This window comes from Alligator mississippiensis, chromosome 10 (genome assembly GCF_030867095.1).
Source record: "Alligator mississippiensis isolate rAllMis1 chromosome 10, rAllMis1, whole genome shotgun sequence".
Taxonomy (NCBI): domain Eukaryota; kingdom Metazoa; phylum Chordata; order Crocodylia; family Alligatoridae; genus Alligator; species Alligator mississippiensis.
Window position 1 is genome coordinate 41,050,614 of NC_081833.1, and position 27,050 is coordinate 41,077,663.

Here is a 27,050-nt window from a genome sequence, read left to right on the forward strand (position 1 = left end):
GCTAGTTTTGGAAGACAGTGACACAATCACAGCCTGCTGTAAACATGGGAAGCAGCTTGCCTAAGGTTTTGCCTGTTTCCCAGTCTGATGTTCGCTTGGAATCTTGAACTGAGCAGCTCAACAGGAGCAGGAGAGAGGTGCTCAGCACTTGTGTCGAGTCCTGGGGCCACAGCTCTCACCAGCTTTTTGCTATGCCATTCCTCATAACCTGCCAGTTGACTGGCACAATGGTCAAGGCAGTGAATCTAATCATTCCTGCTTACAGGCCCTAAAGAGTGGGGAATGGAAGCATTGGGGAGGCCTCTGCACAAAAGTGTTGACATTTGGCTCCTATTGTTGTTTGTGACCAGAGAGGTGGTGATAGCAGTTGTTTAACACTTGGGGCACAACTTGGAAGATGCATTGAGACTATCTAGCTGTGCCTGACCCCAGTGAGGCAGGGTTAGGCTGTCCCTATACAGGGGAAGAAGTTTTCTTGGCAAGGTCACAGAAACACCCAGAGAGAAGTGGGAATAGAGCTCTTCTTGAGTGGCCTTTTGTGGCATGCTGCAGTATGGTGCCCTATGGAGATTGTGTTTTGCACACTTGCTACCACCAGGCCTCAGGAGGTCAGGTGGCCTCTTGCCAGGGTATCCTGACCCCAAGTGGGTGAGCGTGCATTGCTTCCTGTGTCAGCAGGAACTGCTGGTAGGAGGGTCAGGCTGAGCATCAGCCTTGCCAGCAGTTCCTGGCAGTCATGTGAGGGCAGGAACAGTGCTTCTATGGTGTATAAGCAGGTCTGGGGCTAAAGCAAGGGACAATGCTTATTATAAAGAAGTGAATCTGCTTTGCAAAGTAGTAATTTTAGAGTTGGAGTGGGAGTTAGCAAAGAGGAGAGAGTTGAATTTTCCATAAGCTGCTGTTGAAATGTAATCTCCTGGGTAGCTTGGTCTGGCATCTTGGACACAATAAATGTTATGGAAATTGCCAGGGATGCGGAAGACATGTTCTCTAAGCCAGAGGCCCATGGAGCAAGTAGCTGTTCTCCCATTGTGTTCTCCCACTTCAGATTGGCCATGTGCCATATGTAGGAGGGAGGAGGTGCTGCCTCCTGTTGTGTAGATGAAAGCAGGTGCCTTTATGCAAGGCCGATGCAGTCATTCTGGTGGACACTGGGCCTTGCCTACCTTACATGCATGGAAGAGGGTTGAACCCCTAAACATCCTGCGGCTTGGTCAGCACTGTGTGAATTTGTGTGCCAGTCTGGGATATTCCTGTGGCCAGGCTGGTTGCTTTGGCTGAACCTGCTGCAGTGCAAAGCCGGTGATCAAGTCAGGGTTTGTCCAAGTCCTGGTCTACACTAAGGAGTTGGAAGCGTCTCCCACCATCCTGTGGTAATTTGTTTTATTCAGTGTGGCAAAAATTCCAATGCATTGTGCCGGAGTGATGGAAACCTGGTGACAGCAGCAACACATGTTGGGGTCTCACATTGCCAATACCTCCTCCCCCCCATCATGTAACTGCCCACGCCTTGCAACAACCTGGTTGGGATTTGGGTTTCCCTGCTGCTTCTCCTCCCCCACAGCTGGGGATGATTGTGATCAGTTCCTGTTGCTGCTTCCTGAGCAGAGAGCGTCATGGGGGTTATGCCCTGCAGAGCCCAGGTCCAAAGGAGTGCTGTGCACCCATGCCTCTAACATTTACAAGGGTTCAGACCCCTTATGGAGCAGACTTTAAATGGACTGGATTTTTTTTCTTTGCTGCATCTCCTTTCTCCCAGCAACATATTCTGGCCCCCTTGTTTCCTTTCTTCTTCCTGTTGGTTGCTCCTCTGCTGTTGCACTGAGGAGGGTGAGGAGACGAGGTGCTGCATGAGTCATTTTATAGTGTATATCTCATGCTAGCACTGGTTTCCTTTCTCAGCTGTGTGAAGGCTTAAGCAGGATGTTGCTTTAAAAATACAGCTGTGGCTTTTCAAGCCACTGTGCATTCTGCATATATGTGAATTTGTATGGGGGTGTCCATGCACCAGGTGTATAGAAGAGCAGGCTGGCTACACTGAGCTGCTGGGAATGAGGTCACAGTTGCACTGCTTCCCCTAGGGTTCAAAGCCAGGCACACTTCATTTAGCATGGAGTTTGGTGCCCTTCTCTTCCAGAAGAGGCAGCTTGCATTTGGAAACCTTTTCTCACTAAGTTGTTTGACCCAGCCTCTCCAAATGGTTTTTACCCTCTGGTGCTAGGATTTACCTGTCATGTGTCCTTTGTGCCCTTCCTGTATAGGGAGAGTAAATCTATTCAGGTCCCCCTGCTGTAGCACGGCTGCATGTGTCCATGGATTTAGCGTCTCAATGCTATATGCAACTAAATTACTGGTAGTCCCATTTTACAAAAGGGGGAACAGAAGCATAGCAAGGAGAAAAGAGTCATCAGGGATCACACAGGAGTCTGTGATGGAGCTGGGAGTAGAACATGGGTTTCCCAATGTCTGTGCACTGGGTTGTGCTCTTGTATTCCCCTCCAACCATGACGGTGCAGAATGTGGTGCTTGGGTTGAGAGGAGAGCAGGGGTGGGTTCTGCTAAATAATTTACAAGTGTCTAGTACTGTTCCCTCTCTGGGCAAGTTTTATCAGAGGGCTTTGCTGTGTGACCTAGGGCTTCCAGCATGCTCTACAGACCTTTGTGGGAGAGCCTTGTAATCCAGAGGCGCAGGTAGTGCAAGCTGGCACATCCAATGGATAATCTTATTCTTAACAATGAGTTCCAAGCACAGGAACCACTCAAGGTGAATTTTCTAGCACAGTGGGGGCCAACTGTTTTAGCAGCCATACCACAAATTAGCCAGACACCTTCCCTGAGGATCAGAGGATCTTCTTCCCCTGACTCACCTGCTGCTCTGATTTTGCTTTCTACCCTATCTGCTGCTGTGCTACCTGTCTCCTCCCTGATCTGTTGCGTGCCCCAGAGGCTGCCTGTGCCATTTGTGACATGTATTGCAGGTTGATCACCTCTGTTCTAGCCAGATGACTAGCAGAGAGGCTGTTTGAGCTGCATCACCACTAATCCCAGGCTACCTGAGTCAGCTGCTGAAACCTGGCTGAAGATGGGGAGAAGGAACAGGTGATTTAATACTATGCCCCATTTTTAGCACCTCTAGCAGTGAAGACAGCTTGAGGCCCCTCCCAAAGAGAGCAGTTAGTAACAGACTGCAAGTCATTCAGGAAGCTGTGACCTCTTCTGGTTTTAAACAGACATCCTATTTGAGCAGCTTTAGAGAGGACTTAACCCTTTCCTCTCTTCCATGATCAACCAGCAGCAGATCTTGTTTCAAGAGGAAATACTTAATTCTTCTAAAGCTCCACCTATTCTGTTCCATGCAAAACTGACCCCACTTCTCAATCTTCTTTTTGCTAGCCCTAAATATAGACCATTCTTCTAATGGCCTTCATTCTTGTTAACTCCCTCCTACTCTTCTTTACTTTTGTAATCCCAAGTATTTTTGGAGACAGCTGGGGCTGAGAGCCACTCATTCCATTTCTCTTGTGTCCTGATGCCTGCCTGGATGCTCCATGCTCTAGTTTTCCTGACTGCTGCAGGCTGTAGAATCCTCACTATTACTGCATTTTCACAAGATTTGTATCTTGCAAAATTTGAGCCTGGGAAAGCCTGAAATTGCAGTTTCAGAATGCCAGTTTGGTGTTTAATAGCCAATGGGTGAGGATCTCTTTCCCCCTTTTCTCCCCAGTCTGTACTTTTGTAGACGGGTTAAGCATGTAGACTGAGTCCAATGTATTGGTTGCCCCAGAAATGTTCACAGCAAGCTTCTGCATTTACTGTTTGTTTAGTGGAGGAAGATAGGAATGAAGGGCAGGAAGTGACTGATTAAGAATGAGAACAGTACAGTCAAAAGATAAGGTAGATCTGAACCTTATCAACCAGGACTGATGGAGATAAACCCACCTACTCTCTCTCCCAGCTGCCATTTTGTGTGGGAGTATCCTCAGTTGCAAGCATACCTTGCAGTGTATATTCTTTAAGAGCCTATAGTGTGTATTCAGGGTCATAATAACAGAGTCAAACTATTTATAACCCTGCACAGTTAAAAGGCAGCTGCCACTTGGATGGAAGGGTATAACCATACAAAATTGCCACCTATTGTACAAAAGTGACTTCAGTTTCCATCACTAATGTCTCTCCAGCTCCAAAAAATCTCTGGAGGTTTTAAATGTCCAGCAGAAGCAAACAGAACCTCAGTTTTCAGACTGAGGGCTGGTGAGACCTTGAAGAGACTATACGTTATAGTACTCCATTCAACTACCTCAGAAGAAGGCTCAGTCAGTCTATGGCAGGGGTGGGCAATTAATTCGGCTGCCAGGTCACTTAAGTTTTAGTGAGCTATTGAGGGCCATGCACACAATCTTTCAGAAGATATCATTTAAACAAATTAATTATAGGTTAAAAAATCATATATTAAAAATCAAACTTCTGCTATCACATTTTAATTTTATTTCAATTTTTTTTTGTCATGATTAATTTTGAGTAGTGTATACAGAAGTGATTGTGTAATAGCTCAAAATAAAGTGTTACTCTGGGGGGGGGTTGTACATGTACGGGGGTGGGGGCAAGAGGGGCTACCTGCACACTAGGTCCTGGGAGCCAGCCAGGGGTGGGGGGAGGGACTGATGCAGGGGAGGGGGGGCAGGAAACATGCAGCAGAGCTCGCCTGGGAGGTGCAGGTGCACTTCCCCTTCTCTCCCCTTGTCCTCTGCCCTCCTTCCCCCCCCCCCCCCCCCCAATCTGGCCTGTGGCTGCTTGCACAGTGCTCTGCGCTGCACCTGGGGCACCCCATACTGTGCTTCTGCTGTGCTTGCCAGCTGCATTGCTCCAGCCCCCTCCAGTGTGCAGTTTCCTGGTGGGGCTGCCTTCCACCCACAGGTGGCTGCTCATGACACCAGGTAGCCAAGTGGGTGGAAGGCATTTGGCAGCTGGAGCCCTGTGCTGGGGCAGGAGCTGCCTGAATGCAGCTTCTCTCCCTCCCCCTCCCCCCCCCCAATGCTACCCGAGATCTAGAGGTGGTCTTGAAGCTTAAAAAAAAGAATATCACTGATCTAGCAGCTGCTGCTTAAGGATGGGGGGAGCAGGACCTCATCCTGCTGTGTCCTGCTCTTTCCACTCTGTCTCCTGGTCTGTGCCTCGGGCAAGGGTTGCCCTTGCTACTGAGGCTGCTCCTACAGGATCTCATACCTCGGTGACCAATCCTGACGCTCCTCCTGGCCCAGGGAGTGTGGGAGGAGTGGAGAGGAGCTGGGCTGCAAAGTGACTCTGTCTGTGTGTCTGCCTGTTTGCAGCAGAGCATGCTACTGGGAACATGGGGGAGGGGGCGGGGGGGCATAAGGGCTGCCAGGGAGGTGGGGAACAATGGAAGAAGGCAGCAGAAGTGGCAGTCCTCAGAGGAGCAGCCGCAGGCACTGCTGGAGTAGCTGGGCCAGGCACGTGAAGGGAGAGCATTTACCTTCTCATGCAGGGATCTTGCAGCATACTTCGGTTGCTCTCACAGCACACTAGTGTGCCCCAGCACACCCTTTGGGAATCATTGCCTTAGCCTAAGCACTTGTCAAGCTATGGAAAGCTAGAATAGGATGCCTTCAGTCTCTAGCCAACAGATCATCCTGTGGATCATCTCTTTCTCCAGTCCTATCCTGAAGAACTGGCCTTGGTTTTTCTAAGGATGAGGTAAGGAGATGCAGAGTGGTCCAGCAACAGCAGTAAAAAGCCTGGTGTTATTTGGCACTCTTAGGAACTGTTTGTGCCTCCTGAAGTGGGGAGGGAAAAGCTGCATTGTGCTCTCTTTTGGATGAGGTCTGGGGATGATTGTTTTACCAGCAGGCTTAGCTCTAATGTCAACAGCAATGCACTGATTGAGGAGGGAAATGAAAAGCAGATTAGTAGCTGGTGGAAAGTTCATGTTGGCAGAATTCAGTTGCTGCTCTGTATTTTCCCTAGGTACCAGTGCTATATCCTAGTTCTGGTACTACAAGATCTTCAATCAGAGCATAGTCTAGGTATCTGTGCTAGCAGATGGCACTGCTGCTTGTTTACTCCCTTGAAGACCTATTTCAACACTGAAAGGAAGGGGGGGGGTGCCTTTTGTTCCTCTGTGAGGCTGTGTCCTGTTCCAATGCCCAGTAGATCTCATTTGCCTTGGACTGAAATCTGAGCTTTCTGTTTAGGGTAACAGTCAAACTATTGGTATGTTTATTGGGTTTGGCTCTGTTTGAGGCCCAAGGGAGAAATGAGGAACCTGTTTGTAAAAGTACAGTGTCTGGGAGGAAAGGTTGAATGGTTGCTCCAGGAGAGATCTATGGCACTCAAAGCGAAACACCTAGATTTTCCTGCTGGGCCAGACCAGCCCAACCTGCTTGACCTCTCCCCCCTGAGAGCTCTTGCCCAGGCCCTGAGTAATTTTGATCAAGAATTGCACACATGGGTGGGAACTGCTCCCCACTCTTCATGCTTTGGGGGTTACAGAAGGGAGCAGCTCACAGCTGGGAAAGGGCCAGGGTAGGGCATGGAGCCAGCCAGCTTTCATTTTCCTAAACAGCTACGGTCAGCAAATGCAAAACCAATGTGCAGGGCCAGTGCTTGAACTGATTGTTTATAAAATAAATAAAGTGGGGGCCACTCCAGTGAACTCATCTGCCCCTCCCTGCAGCTTCAAACAGGGCTTGGACATGAAACCAGCCCAGCTGCCTCCTGCCGAGAGCTCTGTCCAGATGTATCCAGAGCTCTGTGGGCTACTGCTAGATCCAGCATTTTTGCTGCCAGGGAGTGGAAAATTGTCATGGGAGGGGCCTTTAACCATTTTATAGAGACACTGCCACATCCCTCCCCAGGCCCAGTTCTGTGCAACCCAGGTTACACCCCTGTGAGTTTTGGAACAGCTAGGGCTAGGGAGATTGGAAAGCAAGCTGTGGTCATGTTGAGTTTTGGGAGGGGCCTAGCCCTCCCATGTTTCTACCATGTTCATGTTTCTACCTGTTTCCGTGACACTGGTGTCAGAAGACTATGAAGAGGACCCTATCAAACCCAGTATTCCTTGGCCAGCGGCTGCAGTGCAAAGTGTTGTGTGAAAGGTAGAGGTGCACCGATACATTGGCTCATATCATATCGGCACAAATAAAAGTAGCCTCCCTCCCAGCACCACCTCCGCCTGCCCCAAGTGCAGCCCTGGCCCCAGCTCCAGCCCGCTCTCACCCCATGCTTAGATCCAGGGAGCACATGACCCTCATGCCTCCCCTGGGACTGCACTCCATCCCATGACCTGCCCCAGCTGAGCAGCATCTGCCCCAGCCCCACTTCTCCCTCACCATGGGGGCCTTGACCTGTCCCCCCTCCCATCCCCCAACAGACTTACCAGGCAGTCTGTTCTCCAAACTCCTGGGCTGCATGTTGGCAATTGGATCAGTATTGGCGAATATGGCTCGTTAATAACTGGCCATTGGTATCAGCCAAAAATATCTTTATTGATGCTTCCCTGGTGAAAGGGAAACATCCTGGAGTGGTCTTGGGACTTTGGGTTTCAGCAATGGCAGTGTTTGTTTTCATGAAGCTGTGAAATAATCAGCCTGTCCGTGCCTGCAGTGTGGGGGGTGTCAGGCTGTATTGTTAGTGATAGGTTGAGCACCTTGCATCTATCCCATCAGGCTGTGAAAAGAAATACCACCCTGCCCACACCCAGTAACAACCTTCAGAGGTAGGACCAGCATCCTAACTGACTGAGATGCAGTCCCTGCTGGCAGAAGAGCTTTACTCTCAGGGCACAAAGGGCATTCAAATCTAGCAGAGCAGTGATTCTTAAGGTGCTGTGCCATCTTGGGTACCTTAAAAACCTTTCAGGGGTGCCACAGGGTGCCATGCAACATTAGTTAGCATGGTTAGGTGTGCAAACATGATTCACAAGATCAGCCCAGAGATTGCAAATAGGAATCCACAGTGTTAAAAACATTCACACCTGTTGTGGCCTTTGAGTTCTTTGCTATGGAAGAATTGCTGTTACTGTTCATCTGTTAGTCAAAATAAACCTGGCGTTTTATGAGAGGTGCCTCAAGCCTAAAAAGGTTGAGAAGCACTAAGCTAGAGGCTGAAGCATTTATCTTCTCTGTGCAGCTGAGTTGTTGAATTGAGGTTGGTACTCTGAGTTACTTGTGTACTCCAGTAGTTACTTTGGAGCCTTACCTGGGCCATGTGCCCTACCTGAGATTCCTAGCATCAGGGAGCATAGGAAGGTGGGCCTGTTTGGAGCAGGAAGAAGGCAACTCACAGGGGCATGCTACCCATGTCCTTGACAGCACCTGGCCGGCTGTATAATGCATCTAGTACCTGACGTCCCAGCAGGCCTTTACCTAAGCTAAATGGAGGTCAGACTCTGAGCATCAATTAAGATCAGGTTCTGAAAATAACCCATAAGTGTTTGGCACGTGTTCCTCAGTCTGCATCCCTGCTGGTTCCAGCACATGAAAATACTTGGTGTCTAGGGCCCATCTTTGGCATGTGATAGGGCTGACGTAACCCAGCGTACAGAGCTTCAGAGCTGGCTCCTCCCTAATGTAGTCTGGTCTGAGTAAGAACCTTTTCCACCGGGTCAGCTGTGTGATGCCGTGCCAGGGAACATCCTAGTCTGCCGGAAACCCCCATGCTTACAGGGTGCTGCAGAGATTGTCTTGTGTCCGGGGCTGGGGGTGTTCTTATACATGCTCTGGGGATGGGGCGTTTTAACTTGGATGATTCTGAAAGCCGCTGTAATTAAAGTGCCTGGAGTGTCTCATGTATCAGCATCCCTGCACTTCAAAATGGTGACAGGGGCACTTTATCTAAAGCAGGGGTGGGCAAAATGCGATCCACAGTCTGGTTGCAGCCTGCCAGGCCATTCTATCTGGCCTGCGGGGGCCCCTAAAAAAAATTAGAAAATTAATATTTATCTGCCCTGACTGCCTGTCATGTGGCCCTCAATGGCTTGCCAAAACTCAGTAAGCGGCCCTCCTCCTGAAATAATTGCCCACCCCTGATCTAAAGCATGTCAAGTGAGCTTTAGTTAAAGTGCCCCCGCTGACATTTGGAAACATGGGGACACTGATACCTCAAGACACAGAGGCTGGCTGGACCATGGTAATTAGCATGATCCAGTAGACTTGATTAATCAAGTCTGCTCTGATGCCCTGTAATTACAGTGCATTGTACACAAGCCAGGAGGCTGCTCCAGGCACCTTGGATGGCGGGGTTCCAATTCTAGCTGTGCTAGGAAGTCTGTGACCTTTATTTGGTCATTTCCTTTTTTGGCCTCTATGTCCCAGTTTACAAAATGTGGTCATTGTTTACAGGGAAGCTGTGATTTAAATGTGAGTAAAACTCAGGGCCTCCAGTGGAAGACCTTGCAATTCTTAGCTGCTATGCTGGCTTCTCTGCCCTGTTTACTATTATGTTTTTTCTAGTAGACTTCTGCAGAATGTCAGACAATACTGGCAAAGTCATGGGCCCTTGATTGCCCCTGAGGCCCTTGAAGGGTCAGTGTAACTGCAGGAAGTGTTGACCGCTACACCTTGACCTGGTCTTTCCAAGAGTCTAAATAAACTTGGCTGGGGCTATGCCAAGTCTGTCTACCAGGAGCACAGGCCAGCATTCCTCCAGTGCTCCAAGCCCCTGGGGATTTGTCACAACAGTCGTCCAACCCTGACCTTTCTGGAGCAACAACCATAAGTATACAGATCCCCATGTGTCGGGGTAGGGCAAAAAAGTCTGTGTGCAGGCAGGAGGTGGGATCTCTTCTGCCTCATTCTCCCCTCCCTGCCACCAGCCTCCCTCATTCTGTCCCAAACATGCAGCTTTCCTTAAATGTCCCTTCACTGAACCCTCTTATTCAGCCAAGGTAAGAGTTTGGAGGCAGCTGCTCTGGCCTGTTGTAACCTCTGCCCAGCTAATGTTTGGGGAAGTGTTTTATTTTCCATACTTTGGTCTCCTGGTACATTGTTATCTTGGCTGCTGCCTGTTGGGAAGTCTTACATTGTTGAGGTCTTGCTGGAGCCTAGGGCTGTGGGAGTATGGAAATAACTCTGGCCCCCAAGGGACCAGACAGCAGGAGCAGGCTGTTAGGATCTGTTAGTGCATGGCATGTGCAGATGTACTAACAAGAGTATGGGGACACGGTGGTGTGCGCAATATGACCTGCAGTAGTGAATCTTTAAAATAAACCTGTTGGGATCGTGCCCCAAATTTGAACTCTTGTTGTCTGTCTATTTTAGCTCTATACATCATGAACTTTACTTGCTGTGCCCCTTCCTTTTCTTTCTCAGGAACTCCTTAGAAATAGCAGCTGCTTACAAGAGGGGCCTACCCTACTTGGACTGTGAAGCAGTCTCTGCATGTCCCAGCCCCAGGGCAGGAGAGGTGTCATGACCCAGCCGTTGGTAAGGGATTCACTTGACAGCCCAAAGGAGGGGAGTGCTGCTAGGATCTGTTCCCTGCTTATAAAGTTCCTTTTGGTTCACTAAGGACCTAAGTGACAGAATCCTTGACCCTTTTGAGGGCTTAACCAGTAATGTGATGACATGAATGCTCCCTTGCAAAAGTAGCCACTTCCCAAAGGGCTGGAGGATGCTGAGAGAGATCTCATAGGTCATAGCTAAGGCTTAATGTGCAAAATGAGGGCACTGTCAAACTGAGAGGGTGGGGGGAGAGGTATAAAGCTTGGTCTGAGAACAAAATTTCACACAGCAATGGCTGTGGGAGGAGTGAGAGCTGATCAAACCTGTCAGTGTGTGAAGGCAGCCTGACCCAAGCTGGTGCTCCGTTACTTGTCTCATGCATTTTTAAACATTCCTCCCATGCAGGGCAGTAACACACCCTGTGGATTCCCCTGTCTCTCTGCCATGGAAGTGGCAAGTCATTGTAATGCTCTTCGATCCCTGCTTTTACCTATGACATGTCCTTAGGTGTTATGTGTGAGGGTATAAAATGGTTGTTTTGGGGACCCTTAGTGTAAGCAGGTTCCCCAGCTGGGGGAGTTTTGCCCCCTGAGGAGCTCCTCAGCCAATCCTCCCCAAATAAAGCACAGTCTTTGAGCAACAACCATAACAAAACAAACCCTTCTGCCCTGTCCTGGGCAGTTGGAAGGGAGCCCTTTGGCTCTGCACCAGCGCAGGAGCCAGGTCCTCCTTAGCAGCAAACTTGCTCTTTTCACAGCTTGATTCCTTGCAGACTGTCCCCTCACGCTTTGCTCCCTTTCTGTTCTCTCCCTTGGGGTTTTAAGCACCCAGTGGGATGCTCCCTTGTTCAGATGTCCTGCAGCTCAGCTCTCAATAGATCTGATTGTTCCCTCTTAAAGGGACAGACCACCTTGTTATGCTGGAGTGAATGATTGCCTGTGACCATGAGACTTCAGGTCCCTGTGTAGCAACATGGTACTTTAAAATGAAGCTTTAAAAATGCAGTTCCCTTCCTGCATCTGGGATGCATCTGTTTTAATGCCAACCCTGTTAGTTATTGAACAAAAGGATTGGCAACATGCACAGCAAGTTGTCTGTTGGAAGCAAAAAGATGCATTTCAGATGAGCACCTGACATCTACCCCCTCTGGGGTGTCTGACACCCTTCATGGGTGGTGGAGAAGGTAATCCTTGCAAATCTGGGGGCAAAAGTGTTGGCAAGCTGCCATAGCTATGTCCATTCTGAGGGCAAAGCAAAAGCTCCAGCATGGTCAAGCCAGCACTTTTTGTCAACTTAAATAGCAAGTGGCTTTAGCTCTGGAGCAGTAGCTTCTTGAATGGCATCTGTCTGTGCTGGAAGAGTTTACTCCCCAGGTGTGCACGCTCTCACTTCCCCTCTGCCTCACTTTTATCTGAAGCAAATCCCACAGATGAGGATCTTCTGCTTGTAGAAGGGTGCTGAGTCCCCTGATTCCTTGTCTCTGATCTGGTTTTGTACTGCAGGGTGTGCTGCAAACTCTTGCTTCTTTCCCCCCATCCGTAAAGGCAAAGTCATTTCTCCCTGCCATTTTCTGTGTTCCCCAGCAGGGTGCAAGGTAAAAGCAGCTGACTGCCTTTGGCACATTGGAAGCGAACAAGATTGCATCTGGGCACTCTCTCCCTTTGCCCTGCTGTTGAACAGTACCTTCAGGTGATCCCAGAGACGGGCAGAACTGGGCCAGCTGTTTAAAATAGCATGCTAGCATGGGAATAGTAGGGAGATTGAGGACATGAAATTATGTTTAACAACTGTGAAGTTTAGAAAAAGAATTGGGTCTTAAAGGGACATGGGCCTTTCCTGGGCTTGTTAGGCTAAAAGCCTGGGAACTAAAGATGGCACAGAGACATGATGGCATGGCCCTCTGTCAAATGGGCAGTGTTAGCTCCTGTAGGAAGCTGCACTTCCCTTGTGCTGCCAAGTCCTCTAGCAATACACAGTGCCAGTAGCAGGTCTGCTTTGGAGGGCACTTGCTGGATGTGGTGGAAAGACTTCTGTCTGAGGGACCATTTATGAGCTCCTCCTCCCTGGGGCTCTGGCACTTGCACAGAGAGAGAGTTTGAGGGCATTAGTCACTGTAGCACGTGGGAGTTGGCACAGATTGGCACTGATAGCAATAGCATCTGCTTCCAGCTGATGATGGGTGCTATGGGTGCTGACTTTGTCTTTTACTGGTGGGTGGTTGCATATGTTTAAAAAAAAAAAAAAAGAGAAAGAAAAAGAAACAAAGCAACATGGCACTTTACCTTTAACTTGGCACGTTCCCAAGTGAAGCCCTGTGCATGCCCAGAAGAGGCAGCATGTTACTTTTACCCAATTCTGCAGCATCTGTAAAGATCAGGTGTTTTAGTGGGGCTTTTTTGGCACATTTTATCTAATAGCTGATTAAATCAGCTTTAGCTAAAAGTGCCCAAAACCCTTGCTGATGCACCCAATCTTTATAGATGCTGAAGAACCAGATTGAAGTGGAACACCACTCTTTTGGAGGAGGGGGGGGAGGGAGGAGGAGGTTATTTTGTGTGTTGTTGTTTTTTTTAACATCTGCAAGTAGATCTGTGGGTGCTGATTTTTTTTTCAGTGGGTGCTTGAGCCCCAGAGCACCCATGGAGTCGGCATCTATTATGGGTACAATGTGGTAAATATCTAGGCTGCCTATGCTTTCTTCCTCTACCCTGATATACCAAGGCCACCAGGTCAGCTTTCCAAGCTGTTTTTTCCTTTTGGATTTTGGGGAGTGTGACTATCTCTAGTCTAGCAGTCCCAGTACTTGCCATAGGAATCTTGCTAAGTGGGAACCTGCTTGCATTAGACATAGTTGTGGTATAGTATTTAAGATGATGTGGCCCTGGGACAAAAAAATTGAAAGGCTGAACATTTAGGGCTGCTTGTAAGAAACCTTTTCAGACTTCTGGCATCTCTTGTGCTGATAATAGTTGGGTCTAGGATTATCATTTGGTCCATCAGACCTGTCTGTCTCTGGTCTGATGGACCAAATGCCTGACTCAGTGCAAGGCACTGCAGCACAATTTGGCTAGGCTGTTTGAAAATGCTCAGTACTGGCTCTGCTTGCTCCTGTCAAAGCTGCTGAAAATCCATGTAATTGACTTCCAGATAAATTGTGGGTCACATCAGAGTCACCTTTGGTACCAAAATTTAAGGGCAATCTCTGATTAACCTCTCCCTGCTGCTATGTAGAGGACCTAGCTTTTTAATCTGACACCTGGGGCTTCTCATTTATTTTGGGGAAAGAGCCATGGCCAGTCTGCATCCCAGTGCAGTTCTACTGTCTCCCCTGGGGGCTGCCTTTCAGGGGCCTGTGTAGTCGGATAGAGTCAAAATTGAGATTACTGATTGCTTGGGAGACCCATACAACCTCTTGCATGGGACTCCCAGCTGTACAGAGATTCCAGATACCTGCAATGACTTCAAAGTGGAGCCTGGTGCGTACAAATGAGTATGGAGGGTAACGGAATCTTTTATATAGAACAGAGCATCAGCTCCTAGGAGTGCTCGAGCCCTGCATAGCGTGTGCAGTTGGAATTCCGTCTGCTTTGCGGCAGTCTCCAATTCTAAGGGGCTTTTCTGTCCAGACTGAGAAAGCAACTGTTTTTGGAGCTCAATAAAGAGAGTATTCAGGTCAGGGAACACTCACCTGTTTGCTGGGTAACTGGAAAAGCACTGACCTGGTTGCCATACAAATGGGCCGTGCTTATGGTCTAAGTTGCCCTTTGTTTTGACTAGTATTTTCAGTCTCTTTAGTCCTCAGTGGCTGATTCCTGTTAATGCCTCTGAAAACCCAAAGCTTACATGGTGGTTTCAGGTAAGGGGAGCATTGTATTCACAAACTGAATGGAAGAGACATTCCCCTCGTATACTGGGGCTTGCTTGAGTGTGTGCCTGAATTTTAAATTGTTGAGAGGGGATTAAAGTCTAGAACTGTACAGATCCCAACCTGTCCCTCCTTGTGGATCTGTCTCCACAGCACATGAATGGCAAAGAACTCCCTTAGTTTATAGTCTACTATGTTAAGGGAACTGGCTAGGCCATGCTGTTGTGGGGATGCTGTCCCTCCTCTGGGAATTCCAGATAATATCTGCCCAGCTGACAATAATCCTGTTTGTCCTAACTGGCAGTTCCTGCCAGCCCTGCTTGCAACCTGAGACTTGGGTTGAATTTTTTTCTGGCTGCTACATCACCAGCGGCAGACTTTCTGCCATTGGAACTTGGCTTACAATTCTGATGGTAAAGCATGCATCAGAATACCCTAACACCCTTCCCTCTGTCTGTGCTGGCTCTGCAGGGTCTGGGGGGGAATAGACTATGTGTCCCAGAGGATCTAGGCTCTATTGGCATTTTTGTTGCTTTCATTTTATCCATGAAGTCAGCCAGCATGGCTTGGTATTCAGTGTGTAAATGAATGGCACCTCTATACTCAATCTGTTGCCACCGTCTAGAAGCCACGCTGTTTTGCACAAGGCAGTAAGCAAAAACTAGTCTGTTTTAAAGGATGTTCTTTTATAGTGGTGGGCATGAGAGGCACATGTATGGATGCCATGGGTATAGAGACAACCAAACATACTCCCAAAGGGGTTGACTGAACTCTTCTAGTTGTCCAGTATCACTCCCATGTCTATCATAGCACAGCCTTTCTCCATGACTGACAGTCCCTTGGCACTCAGAGGAATCCAGAGGCCTCTAAAGTCCACTGAGCATTGTAGTTCTGTGCCCTCTATCTGGGGAAGTTCTTGCAATAGTTGGCTTTGGGAGCTCATCAGTGTTCCCTAGCTCCCTTGACATTTAAAGTCTTGCATCAAGCACAGTGCATGCTTGCAAAGGAGGTTAAATGTCTGTAGCCCATCTCTACCTCCCTTCCCAGCAGCACTGCAACTCTTCTGCAGAGGAGTGACATTTGCCATCAAGGCTTACCTTTGCAGCAGAAGCCAATGCTTCATTCTTCAAGTATTCCAGAATTCCTGAGACGGGAGTGCTGCCTTTGCTGCAGTGCTCCTGAGACCTAAGTTTTGTTGCTGGCACTGTCTGACTTGTTGGTTGACCCTGGAGCAATCACCTCCCTGTGTCTGTCTCCTCATTTGTAAAAAGGAGGTAATGAAGACAGCTTCTTAACATGCTTTGAGATCTACTGAGAAGTGCTACATCACAGCAACTTGGCATTGTCTGTGCCCAGCCCATCCCAAACCCTTGTTCTGCATTCTTTTAAAATGGTGTTTTTTGTGATTTTTATAAATGATGCAAGTTTTCCCTTCACACCACTTTTGCTGCCTGTTTTAGTAGCAGTAGCTTTTGATCTTTTCCTATCTTGTATAGAGGGGAGCATTATACACCAGCAGGAGAGTGTCTTATGGAAAGCCTTTTTGGAGAAAAGTTTTGCTTAGGCCATGCCAAATGCAAGTCCTTGGCAGTCGTACAGGCGTAAGTACCACAGGGGTGGGGATATTATTCCCACACAAGCTGTTTTTTGGTTTTATTAAGCCCTTCCCAGATGACTTAGCCGAATAGAAAAAGCCACTGTACTAGAATTGGTGTCCAGGGGGAGGTTGGGGTTAGAACAGCATCATTAAATGCATTTAAATCCCACCTTGGAATTGTAGAAACTTTAGCTTGTTCCAGTATGATTCCCCTGTGTGGACAAGGCTTTACCTGTAGGTATTGAATCCTGAAGTATAACTCCCAGCAATCACTGCTCCCCTACCCTGCTGCCCTCATAAGTAAAGGTTCCCTATTATGTTCACTGTGGCTTTCACAACTTTGCTGATAGACTGGCTCTGCTGTGTGGCTGGCTTTGATTCACCAAGCAGAGGGCTAAAAGTAGGGCCTTTCTCCATTTCAATCTGCCTCTGGCACTAATTTTTCCTGGTTCTGGATGAGTCTGTTTAACCTCCATTTCATTATCTACAATTTTTTTCCCTGTGTCTGTTGTATGAGGCCTGATTAATTACAGTGCTGAAGGACTACATTTGTTCACTCAGTTATTGTCAGTACTGATGACTATCTCCAATTTCTCTTTCAACCCATGTGGCTGTCTGCTTGGACTCTTCTTTTCTATGACCTTTTGCCTGGTAAGGGTAGATTAAAATAATAAAAAAAACTACAATCTCATACAAGGCTTCACTAGCAGTTATTGCATTTTCATAATAGGGCACTTGTCGCAAGTCCACAGTGGAAAACCTGTGCTGCTGCAAGGAGTGATGTTGGTGGATCAGGTCTCCCTTCTCGTTCTTGGTGGATTCAGGTCCCCTGTGCTGTTTCAGCAGTGTGATACTGCATGTGCTAGTTTGTATACAAGACTTGGAGCACAGGCCCTGGCCTATTTTATGGTCCACCAAAATCTCCACACCACCATTCCTAAGCGTAAGTTCTTGACTCTGATTTCTGGGCCTAATGTCAGTGTGGGTGAGTATATTCTGCCTCCTAGAACTACTCTGATTTCAGCTGGAGATTTTTAACTCAGGTTCAAGTCACTTCTTAGATTTTTGTCTTGAGCAGTCATAGATTCATAGAAGTAGGGTCAGAAGTGACCTTGTAGGTCATCAAGTCCAACCCCCTGCCCTGGGCAGGAGAGAAAACCGGGCTCAAATGACCCCAGCCAGGTAAACATCAAGCCTCCTCTTAAAGACCCCCAGGGTAGGAGCCATCATCACTTCCCTTGGAAGTTGGTTCCAGATCCTAGCTGCCCTGACTGTGAAGTAGTGCCTTCGGATGTCCAGTCTGAACCTACTCTCTTAACAATTCGTGGCTGTTATTCCTTGTTACCCTGGGGGGTGCTCGGGGGAACAAGGTCTCTCCCAAACCCTGCTAGTCCCCCCTGGTGAGTTTATAGATAGCCACCAGGTCCCCCCTCAGCCTTCTCTTGCAAAGGCTGAACAGGTTAAGGTCCCATAGCCTCTCTTCATAGGGTCTGCCCTGCTGTCCCCGGAGCGTGCGGGTGGCCCTCCTCTGGACCCTCTCAATGCTGTCCACATCCCTCCTGAAGTGCGGTGCCCAGAACTGAACACAGTACTCCTAGCTGTGGCCTGACCAGTGTCGCATAGATGGGGAGGATCACCTCCTTGGCCCTACTTGAGACGCATCTGTGGATGCACAACAAGGTACAGTTAGCCCTACTGACTGACCTTGCATTGTCAGCCCATGTTCATCTTGGAGTCAGTAATGAGTCCAAGATCTCTTTCTGCCATCGTGCTCTCTAGAAGGGAGTTTCCCAGCTTATAAGTGTGCTGCTGGTTCCTACTGCCTAAGTGCAGCACCCTGCACTTGTCAGTATTGAAACCCATTCTATTTTCGTTAGCCCACCCCTGTAACCTGTCCAGGTCCTGCTGTAATCTGTCCTTCCCTACTAGCGTGCCCACCTCACCCCAAATCTTGGTATCATCAACAAATTTAAACAGGCTGCTTTTTACCCCGTCGGCCAAGTCACTAATAAAGAAATTGAACAGTGCGGGCCCAAAGACTGAGCCCTGGGGGAGTCCACTGCCCACTTCCCTCCAGGTCGAAAAAGACCCATCCACCACTACCCTCTGAATACGACCCTTCAGTGGGTAGCGGTGGATGGTCTTTTTTGACCTGGAGAGAAGTGGGCAGTGGAGTTCTCCAGGGCTCGGTCCTTGGGCCCGCACAGTCCACAAGGCTGTTGTGGGCATTTAGGTAGCTGCTACGTTTCATTTCATAGAAGCTGCCTTTTGGTGGTGGACAAGCGATGTAATCATTACTCTAGCTGTTTTCATGTTAAGGGTCTGAAATTACTCTGATTTAAACCACTAGGTATATTCATATGGAGATCTTTCAAGAACACAAATGACCTAGCTAAATTAATCTGGTAGCAAACAAAAATCTGACTTTTCTCTAGACAATCTGTATACTGTACATTCCTTTCCTTTCTCTTTCCTCTGCAGGCTATGCATGTATAAGAAGAAAGCTCATAAGCAGCACTGCAGTCAGACCTGATCTGCTTTAGAAGACAGGTCCTTAAATTACCTGCTCTTTCTTTGCACACAGGGAATTTCTAGACATGCACTAATATTCTCATACAGATCTGTGTCGGTAGCTTGTGAGTACTGGCTGCATCAGATAGTGCTCTGCTCTGTTAAGCCTAATGCTGGGAACCAATAACTGACTGTGCAACTGGACTAGGCGAGATTTGGCATGCTGCCTTCTAGAAATTCACTGTGGAAAAAGGAGGATGGTTGCTAATGGGCTCAGCAGTGCAGGGACTGAACAAGGGCAAAATGAGAGACATAGTCTCCTGGCCTGACAATAGCACACTCTCAATGCAGGTTTCTTTGGTGTGATACCACCTGCATCAGTGTGCCTTCTCAACCCTTGTGGGTCCTTATACTTCATTGCTTGCCCTGCATACCTGAATAACAGTCCCACCAGCTCATTGCAGAGGCTAATCTTGCCTCCTGCCACTGTTCTTTCCAGCTGGGTTGTGGTTTTGGCAGAGTGAAGGCAAAGAGGTGGAATCTGACCTTTCTGACCTGAAAAAAGGAAGAGGAGGCTAAAAGTCCTCTAGCATTGACTCCAGCTGTAGTTCAGGTATTGCGTAGCTGGCCCCTATGCTGTGGCACTTGTCTACTGTGAAAAATGGCTGATGCTGAATGAATGAAAGAGACCGTCTTGTAAAAGCATGCCCAGGTGTGGACTGACCTGGAACAGCCCTAAGTGCAGACAGGCTGTTGGAGCAGGCTGGAGTGCGTGTGTTTCCTGTCATCTGTTTGGTTCTGTCCTCTTTCTCCCATGATTCAGTTTTTGGGAGTGAATCCAAATCTTTATTATAGTGCAACCTGGAATGCTGCAGAGTCCAGAGACTGAACCTCTCTCTATATCCTCTCCAGGCAGATTCTGTTGAAATCCAGGAGTCGGCTGTATGAGTGATAAAGGAGTGGATGTTCCACATGCCTCATTTGTTGACAGCCCTTAGTTGAGGGGAGAGAGGATGTCCTTGTGGTGAGTCGTTCATCTGACTGGCATGCCCATCCTGCAAGAATCAGATGGAGACCCCTTAGCTACTAATCAGCCCAATAAAGTGCCTCCCTCCTTCCCTCAGCTCTGACTTCAGATGCATTGGAATGGGTGATTTAGAGCATGGGCAGATAAACCAATTAGAGCAAGTTATAGGAAGGCAGGACTTATTACATAGTAATGTTTGTGTCTCCTCCTATCTGATAGTAAGTGGAAGCTATATTGTCAGAACTTTTTTCTGTCAGGGCCAAACTGTCTTAGTTTAGCTTCCGCTTTCTGTGAGGCAGAAGCAGATGTGCAAAAGAGATAGTGTATGTGCTAAGTCTCCACTGCTTTTACCTTGCTATTGTTTTCTTTTTCTTTCTATTTTTTTTGTGTCCGTATTCTTAGTTGTGAAAGACTGGCATAGTATCATCCCCTAGAGCAGGGATGGGCAAAATCTGGCCTGTGGGCCTGCAGTGGACTCCATTTCCCAGCAGGCCCTGCCTGCATGGCTAGGGCCACTCTCCATGGAGACCCCAGTTGCACCTGTGCTGTGATAGTGCATGGCTGGACTTGCTATGGAGACCGGCCCCAGCCACACTGGCAGGGCATGCAGCAGGGCAGGGGCTGCTCCAGAGCCGCTGGGATGTTGCGAAGGGCAGCTTGGTCTGGGGCCAGGGCAGAGCTGTGATCTACTGCCTACATGCTCCAGGCACAGGTGCGCAAGCAGCAGATTGCGGCTCTGCCCTGGCTCAGGACCAGGCTGTCACCACTGCAAGAAGCCAGGGCAGAGCCTCGGTTCACTGCCTCCGCGCCCCTGCCCAGAGCATGCAGGCAGCAGATCACGGCTCTGCCCTGGTCCTGGACCAAGCTGCCCCCGTTGCAAGATCCCAGAGGCTCTGGTGCAGTCCCCTGCCCTGCCCTGCCCTGCTGTGCACCTGCCCAGCACAGCTGGGGCCAGTCCCCATGGCAACCCCAGCCTTACACTATCACAGCATAGATGTAGCAGGGATCTCCATGGAAACTGGCCCCTGCCATGTAGGCAGGGGCTGCTGGGAAATGGAGTCCACTGGCTGCTGGATCTGCCATTTTGCCCACCCCTGCCCTAGAGCCATCCCTTCAGACTTCTGCCTGACTGCAGATGCCTGGCAATGGGATGAGAGAGTTGGTGTAAGAGAGGCCTTCCTTCTGTGGGGTCCCCAGGAAATGGTTTTGCAGATCAATCTCTCATCCCTTTGCTTCTTGTTGCCACCTATCAGGGGTTTCTTCTGATATGCTGTTGTTGCCACCTATCAGGGGTTTCTTCTGATATGCTGTCCCTTGTTCTTAGAGTAGCAGTTGGTTATTTCCTGCCCTCTTTAGATTGGTCAGAGGGAGACTGAGAGTTAATGGGCTGGGCCAGGCTAGGTGGGGTGTGTGTGCCCAAGTGTGTGCATGCATAGGTATGCTTTCTGATTGTAGTTCTAGTGCAGTTGCCCTACGGTGTTGGGGTACCTTGGTAACAAACATTAGAGGGAGGCAGGGCTGGGGAGAGGACAGGACAGCTTGGAGTGGAGGGACTGACATATAAGGAGAGACTGAGAGAACTTGGGCTGTCTCAGCATAAAAATACCTGCTACCTTTGACTGAAGTGGTTTAGTAACTGGTTTAGCAAAGCTGGTGCTGTCTCCATACATGGCTGTAGACAGGAAAGGAATCAACCAAAGCTCCATGGCCACTGGGGCCTCTTGCAGAGGGCTGATGATCTGGTTTCAGTGGTTGCTAGCTGCAGAGATTTCTAAATGCAAATAGTTCATGAAAAAGCGGAACTAAATGGATGCACATTTCTTGATGTAGAGGTGGCACAGCCAGTTCTGGGACGAATATGCCCTTTCGTGGCCCTCTAGCATTGGCCTGTATGTGAGCACACTTGGCCAGCTTTGTCCCTGTTTGCATCTTGAACCCTCCCCCACCCCCCAAGCCTGACCACTTTGCTAGTTTTGGTCCTCCCTTTGTCTTGTGTACTGCATTCTCTACTGCCCCAAAGACCTGGGAAATGTTCTGACCTCTTCTCTGTGCTCCCCTTGTTCACCTCTGCTCCTGAAGCCACCTTACACTATCCATTGAATTGAAAAAAGGAAGAGCCCTGCTGCCATGATACACTGGTGTTACTGTGTCTCCTCTGGCTTTGGTTTCTGTTTGGAGTGGGCTGTCTACTTTTAGTTCATATGTTCCTTGGGTATGGATTGCCTCCTTGCCTAGCGTGGGATGGCCCCAATATGATCTCAGGTACAGACCAAAAAGATGATGCAATCTAAAAGCTGCAAGTACCAGAAGGGAGTGGAACTCCAGTGAAGGCAACAGCAACAAGGCTAGTATAAGTGGGGCAAAGCTGGGAGGGCAAATCCAGTCTGGTCACAGGGGAGTCCTTCTGATCAGGTCTAAGGGGCCTTGTGGGATGGATGTTGCTTAAGATACGTGAATTAAGACTAGATAAAGTGCTGGACAGCTCCTGATTAGGGACACAAAAAGTCCCCAGCATTGTGAAGGCTTCCATGCTTCCCCAGCCCTCTGGCAGAAGCAGCCTGGGGTCTCATGTCAGGTCTCTGCCCTTGTCCTGCAGTCACTAACACTGGCAAGGGGAGAGCTTCTGTACGCCTAGAATGGATTTTGCATTTGCCTTTACTGGCAGCTAACAGATGTTTTATGGCCTGTGCATAGTCATGCACATGGGAAGTGAGCTATATCCTGCCTGGTTGGTAAAGGAGGTGTCCATCTACTCACCTGGGTGATCAGCAGAGTTATAACTGCTGAGCAAAGGAAGGATTATGGTGGGATTTTTCCCCTCATCCATCTGTATTTCATGGAAAGCCTCTGCTAGCACTTGAGCAGTACTGGATCCCTCAGCTTAGAGCAGGCTGTTTTATCCCACAGCAGGTCCTGCGGTGATTTTATTTTGTTTTGTTTTGTTTTTTTGACAACAGCAGCAAGCCTTTGCTCTAGCTTTTATAGATGGATGTTGCTTTGTAGAACCTCTAATTGTGGCTACCTCTGCTTCTTTCTAGGTTTCAAGTGCCCAATTTGCTCCAAATCTGTAGCTTCCGACGAGATGGAAATGCACTTTATCATGTGTCTGAGCAAACCCCGCCTCTCCTACAATGGTAAGAGCTCTGCTTCCATGCATCTGTTTCCAGATCAAATGGCTTATGATTGGGAGGGCTGATGCTGCATGGAGGGTGAGTTGCATCCAAGTTCTGTCATCATCTCGCATCAGGATGTTCCTAAACGACTCGGAGAAGGTTACTGAGAAAGGGTCCTTGCTGTCTCTCCCAGAGTCCTGCTGGCTTCAACTGCAGTACTGCTTACTTGGCAGAAGCTGGTCAGACTCCCCCCACTTATTATTTTCCTTTGGAAGCACTCAAGTGCATGTGCACTTTGCTGACTTGAACCCACATGAGGGAATGGGTTGAGAACAAAGCTTTCCTAGGAAAGTGCAGCGTGCGTTTCTGGTGGGCCCTTGTCATTGCATTAGGCCTGCAGGGTCCTAGCTCAGTACCTTCCCCCAGCCCCTTTTATCCAGACAGCCTCTGGGTAATGGATCTGTCCCCTGCCTTGCCACCTTATCTCTGGAGCTCTAGCCTGGCCCTCTTACCCATGGATATGGCTCACTTACGCCTTGCTTTCAGCATGGGGACTCTCTAGTATGGATGGCTGAGCAACTTCCAGTCCTGTTAGGTCAGGCTTTTTCATGTTATTACCGTGTGGGTTTGGATCTGTGTCCTCATTGAGCTCCCATGTAGACCTGCTCTGCTGTTCACCACTTCCACCAAATGCTGGGAAAGCTAGTTGTGAATGCATTGGGGATCAGCTGGCAGACTCCCCACCCCCTTTCCCATGAGGTAGGCTGGCTGAGGGTGTGGGGTAGGGGCTGTCGTAAGGCCTTCTGGGCTTCTTGGGTCATGGGGGATTTAACGCTGCTGGTGGTGTTACCTGTTGGCGATTCCTAATTTGACTGTTAAGGCCAGTGGTCTCAGATTTGCCTTCTGCCCAAAGCCAGATCTAGACTCTGTTGGCTGGATTCAGCTCAGGGCACAGGGTGGCTCTGGTGACAATGACAAGAGCTCCAGCTCCAGACTGGTACATGCAGCAGTGATATCTCCAGCTCCTGCCCTCTACTGAAGCTGGAACTGCTGCCACTGACCCACATTTCATGCCTCAGTGACAGCTCCAGCTTCAGCACAGAGCATGTCACTGAGATTGGTCTCTAGCTGTCTGCAGTGGAGAAGGGCCTGTCTCATCGGTCCCCAAGCCAGCATGCTCAGCAGAGTGGTTTGTGCCAGGTAACAAATGGCAATCTGTTTGGCATGTGCTCACCAGCAGCCTGGTCTGTGCTGCCTCTGGGACTTGTCTGTCTGATCTCATCCCATGCACAAGTTAAGTCAAAGGACGTGGTCATCATGGGTGACCTAAACTACCCAGACATCTGCTGGGAAGAGCAGTCAGCCACTCACGTAGGTTCTTAACCGAGTTACAGGACCTCCACCTAACCCAGGAGGTGCACAGTCCCACCAGGGGAAATGCCTTGTTGGACCTGGTCCTGGCCACAGGCGATGACCTGGTGAGGGGGCTGCAGGTGCTCGACCACCTGGGCAATAGCGACCATCGCCTACTGGAGTTTACCGTCCAGTGCAGGGTGTCAAAGACCTGTAGCAAGGCAGCAGCCCTGGACTTCAGGAGGGCAGATTTCAATGAGGTAAGGAGACTAGTAGGGGAGGCACTGAGGTCTCAGAGGGGAGAGGAGTTGGGAGTCCAAGAAAAGTGGTTGTTCCTTAAGGAGACAATCCTCCAAGCCCGAAGCGTGACAATCCCCACGCGGATCAAAGGGGGCAAGAGTGCTCAAAAGCATGCCTCATGCTCACCAAAAGCATCCACAAACACCTCAAAAGGAGGTGTACACCTTCAAAAGGAGGGAGGGGCCATCACCAAGGAGGATTATGCCTCCTTGGCTTGGGATTATAGGGGAACTATTAGGAAGGCTAAGGCAGAGATGGAACTTGGACTAGCAACCCGGATCAAAGATAACAAGAAGTCCTTTTTTAAATACATAGTGGGTAAAAAGCAGGTGCCAAGTAATGTGGGGCCTATGCAGGACATGCTTGGTAATCTGGTGGTAGCACCAGATGACAAAGCTAATCTCTTTAACAGATTCTTTGCTTCCATTTTTATGAGCAGGGACAGGGACATCCCCCCCACTGAGATTCTGGATGGACCCAGGGAAGGTGCACCCAGGCCTAAGGTCAGTGAGGACCTAGTCAGGGAAGTTCTGGAGGGACTAAATGTGTTCAAATCAGCAGGTCCTGATGACCTCCACCCCAGAGTGCCTAGGGAACTGGCAGAGGTCATTGCAGGACCCCGGCACAGCTTTACGAGCACTCATGGTGCTCTGGTGAGGTGCCTGACAACTGGAAAAAGGCCAATGTGGTTCCCATTTTCAAAAACGGGAGGAAAGAGGACCCAGGAAACTATAGGCCTGTTAGTCTTACCTCGGTCCTGGGGCTGCAGCCACCCCAAATTTTGCTGTAGCCCCCCTACAGTCCCCTCCCAGCACCATCACCATGGCCCTGGGTGCAGCGCAGCACAGCACAGCCCAGTCTCCTCCCCTCCCCTTCCCCTCCCCCCCATGCCAGGAGGAGCTCAGCACAAGCAAGTGCGAGGCAGGCACAGAGCGTGTGACATTTCCCTTGCCCTTACCTATCCTGCTTATACAATGCCCTGGCTGTCAGGCTGCTTGTGTCCTCCCCCCAGCTCACAGCTGCAGCCTGCCCTGCCCCGCCATATGCTCTCCTGGCATGTGTGTAGTGATGAGAGCTGCTCCCCCTCCCCACGCCCCCTGCATCCTGCCATGCTCCAGCTGGGCAATGCCTTACCAGCTGGACGCAGCTGTATTGGATATCAGCCAATATGCCTCCTTAAAAATCAGCTATCGGTACCAGCCCCCAAAATCCCTTATCGGTGCACCCCTAGTGCCAGCCATTGCCTGTGCTTCAGTGTGGAAGGGATATAGTACTGTGACATTTCCCCTGCCCCTTACCTATCCTGCTCATACAGTGCCCTGGCTGTCAGGCTCCTTGTGTCCTCCGCACCTGTCTTATTTCATGTGGCATGCTGCTCCTGGGGTGGACAGGAAGCTCAGGTTTGGCCCCCACTCTGTATCCACTGTACCTGCAGGCTCTGCCATCACTGCCTGGCCAGGTAAGGAGCAAGGGAAGGGGCCAGGGGCTTCTGTCTCCCATCATGGTGTTGTAGTGATGGAGTTCTGGGATGATTGGGCTGGGGCGGCTCTTTGTTAAAGAACAAAGACGTTGTTTCCAGCAGAGCCCAGGGCTGTCTGGCAAGTGTGGCCTAAGCAAGGGCAAGTGATTGCCCCCTAGGGAGGTTGACCAGTGCTGCTGTTTGGCTGAGGACTTCTGCTGCTGGGAAGAGGAGGGACACCACAGCGCACTTAGTCTCTATTGAGGATCTCTTTAATCTCCTCTCAGTGATATGCACCAGAGAATGTCCAAGAGTGTTCCAAGCCTGGGCACTGATGTATGTGCTGAACTAAGTAATGGCTGGTGGAGTTTACCAGAAGGAGCTCTGCTAAGGGTGGAAGAGCAAGGCGTGGGGTTCCCCGTAGAACAGGCACATACCCAGTTCTCCCCTGGTGGCTGGGATACCACGCATGTGACTAGAGCCAGAGCCGCAGTTAGTTTCACCATCACTGCTCTCCTAGTTGGCTTTAGTGCTTGCACGGCATTTGCAACTAGTTGCAACTAGCAAGGTGCTGAAGTAGCCACCAGGCCTCTGGCTGCTCTGCAGAGTAATCACTTGCTAGTAGGCTTGCTCTGTTCCTGTTGTCTGCAGCTCCCCAAACTCTTTGCTCCCTCCAGCAGGCTGGCACTACTGCCTGGGCATGACCATTTGGCAGAGGCATCATCCAACCAGGTGGCAGGCTTGCATGGCACAAGCTGGGCATGTGCTACAGGCTGCTTTTCTTTCTTAGGAGTGGAAGGGAGCCTGATGGCCTAAACACCACCAGGGAAACCATTGGTCTGTTGTCATGGCATGTCCTTGTTGCTAAAATCCCATGCTAGGTGTTGGCCCCATTTCCTTAAACCCCTCCTGCAGGTGCCTTGAATACTGTACTGTGTTGCACTCCCCTGCACCACTGTCTTCCCTGTCTCCCCCTTTCCAGATCATCAGCCTGTTTTGCCTTTGCTGCCAGGCAATAAGAAACAACCCCAGCCCCCTTCTCTGCCTCCCTGCTTAATTTGTTTCATTCTTGGCACCATGCCAGCATTTATTCCTGGATCTGCATCCCTTCAGTTCCTTTCATTCAAGCCTGTCTGTTCTATAGAACTGCCTCGGCTTATTTCCATTTTGGACACAGCACCTCTTGTGTGCTGTGTCCTGGATGCTCACCTTCTCAGCTCTCCTGAGGCTTGGTCCAACCCCCCTTCTCCCCCCCCCACCACCACTATTCAGGTCACAACTCTGGCACCTGTGGCCTGCATGCAGGAGGAGATAGTGATACATTCCCCATTCTGAGGGCACTGCTCCAGGTACAGGTACTAGCTCCCT

At 49.5% G+C, this 27,050-nt stretch overlaps 1 protein-coding gene across 2 annotated transcripts in view; it reads left to right on the forward strand.

The window, feature by feature from the left end:
• Positions 1–27,050, forward strand: part of ZNRF1 (zinc and ring finger 1) — a 92,027-nt gene that overhangs the window by 48,089 nt on the left and 16,888 nt on the right. For both annotated transcript variants that reach the window (XM_019497307.2, XM_059713731.1), the window contains exon 2: positions 22,496–22,591. In XM_019497307.2, coding sequence (XP_019352852.2) covers positions 22,496–22,591 — 96 coding nt within the window. The remainder of the gene's footprint in view (positions 1–22,495; positions 22,592–27,050) is intronic.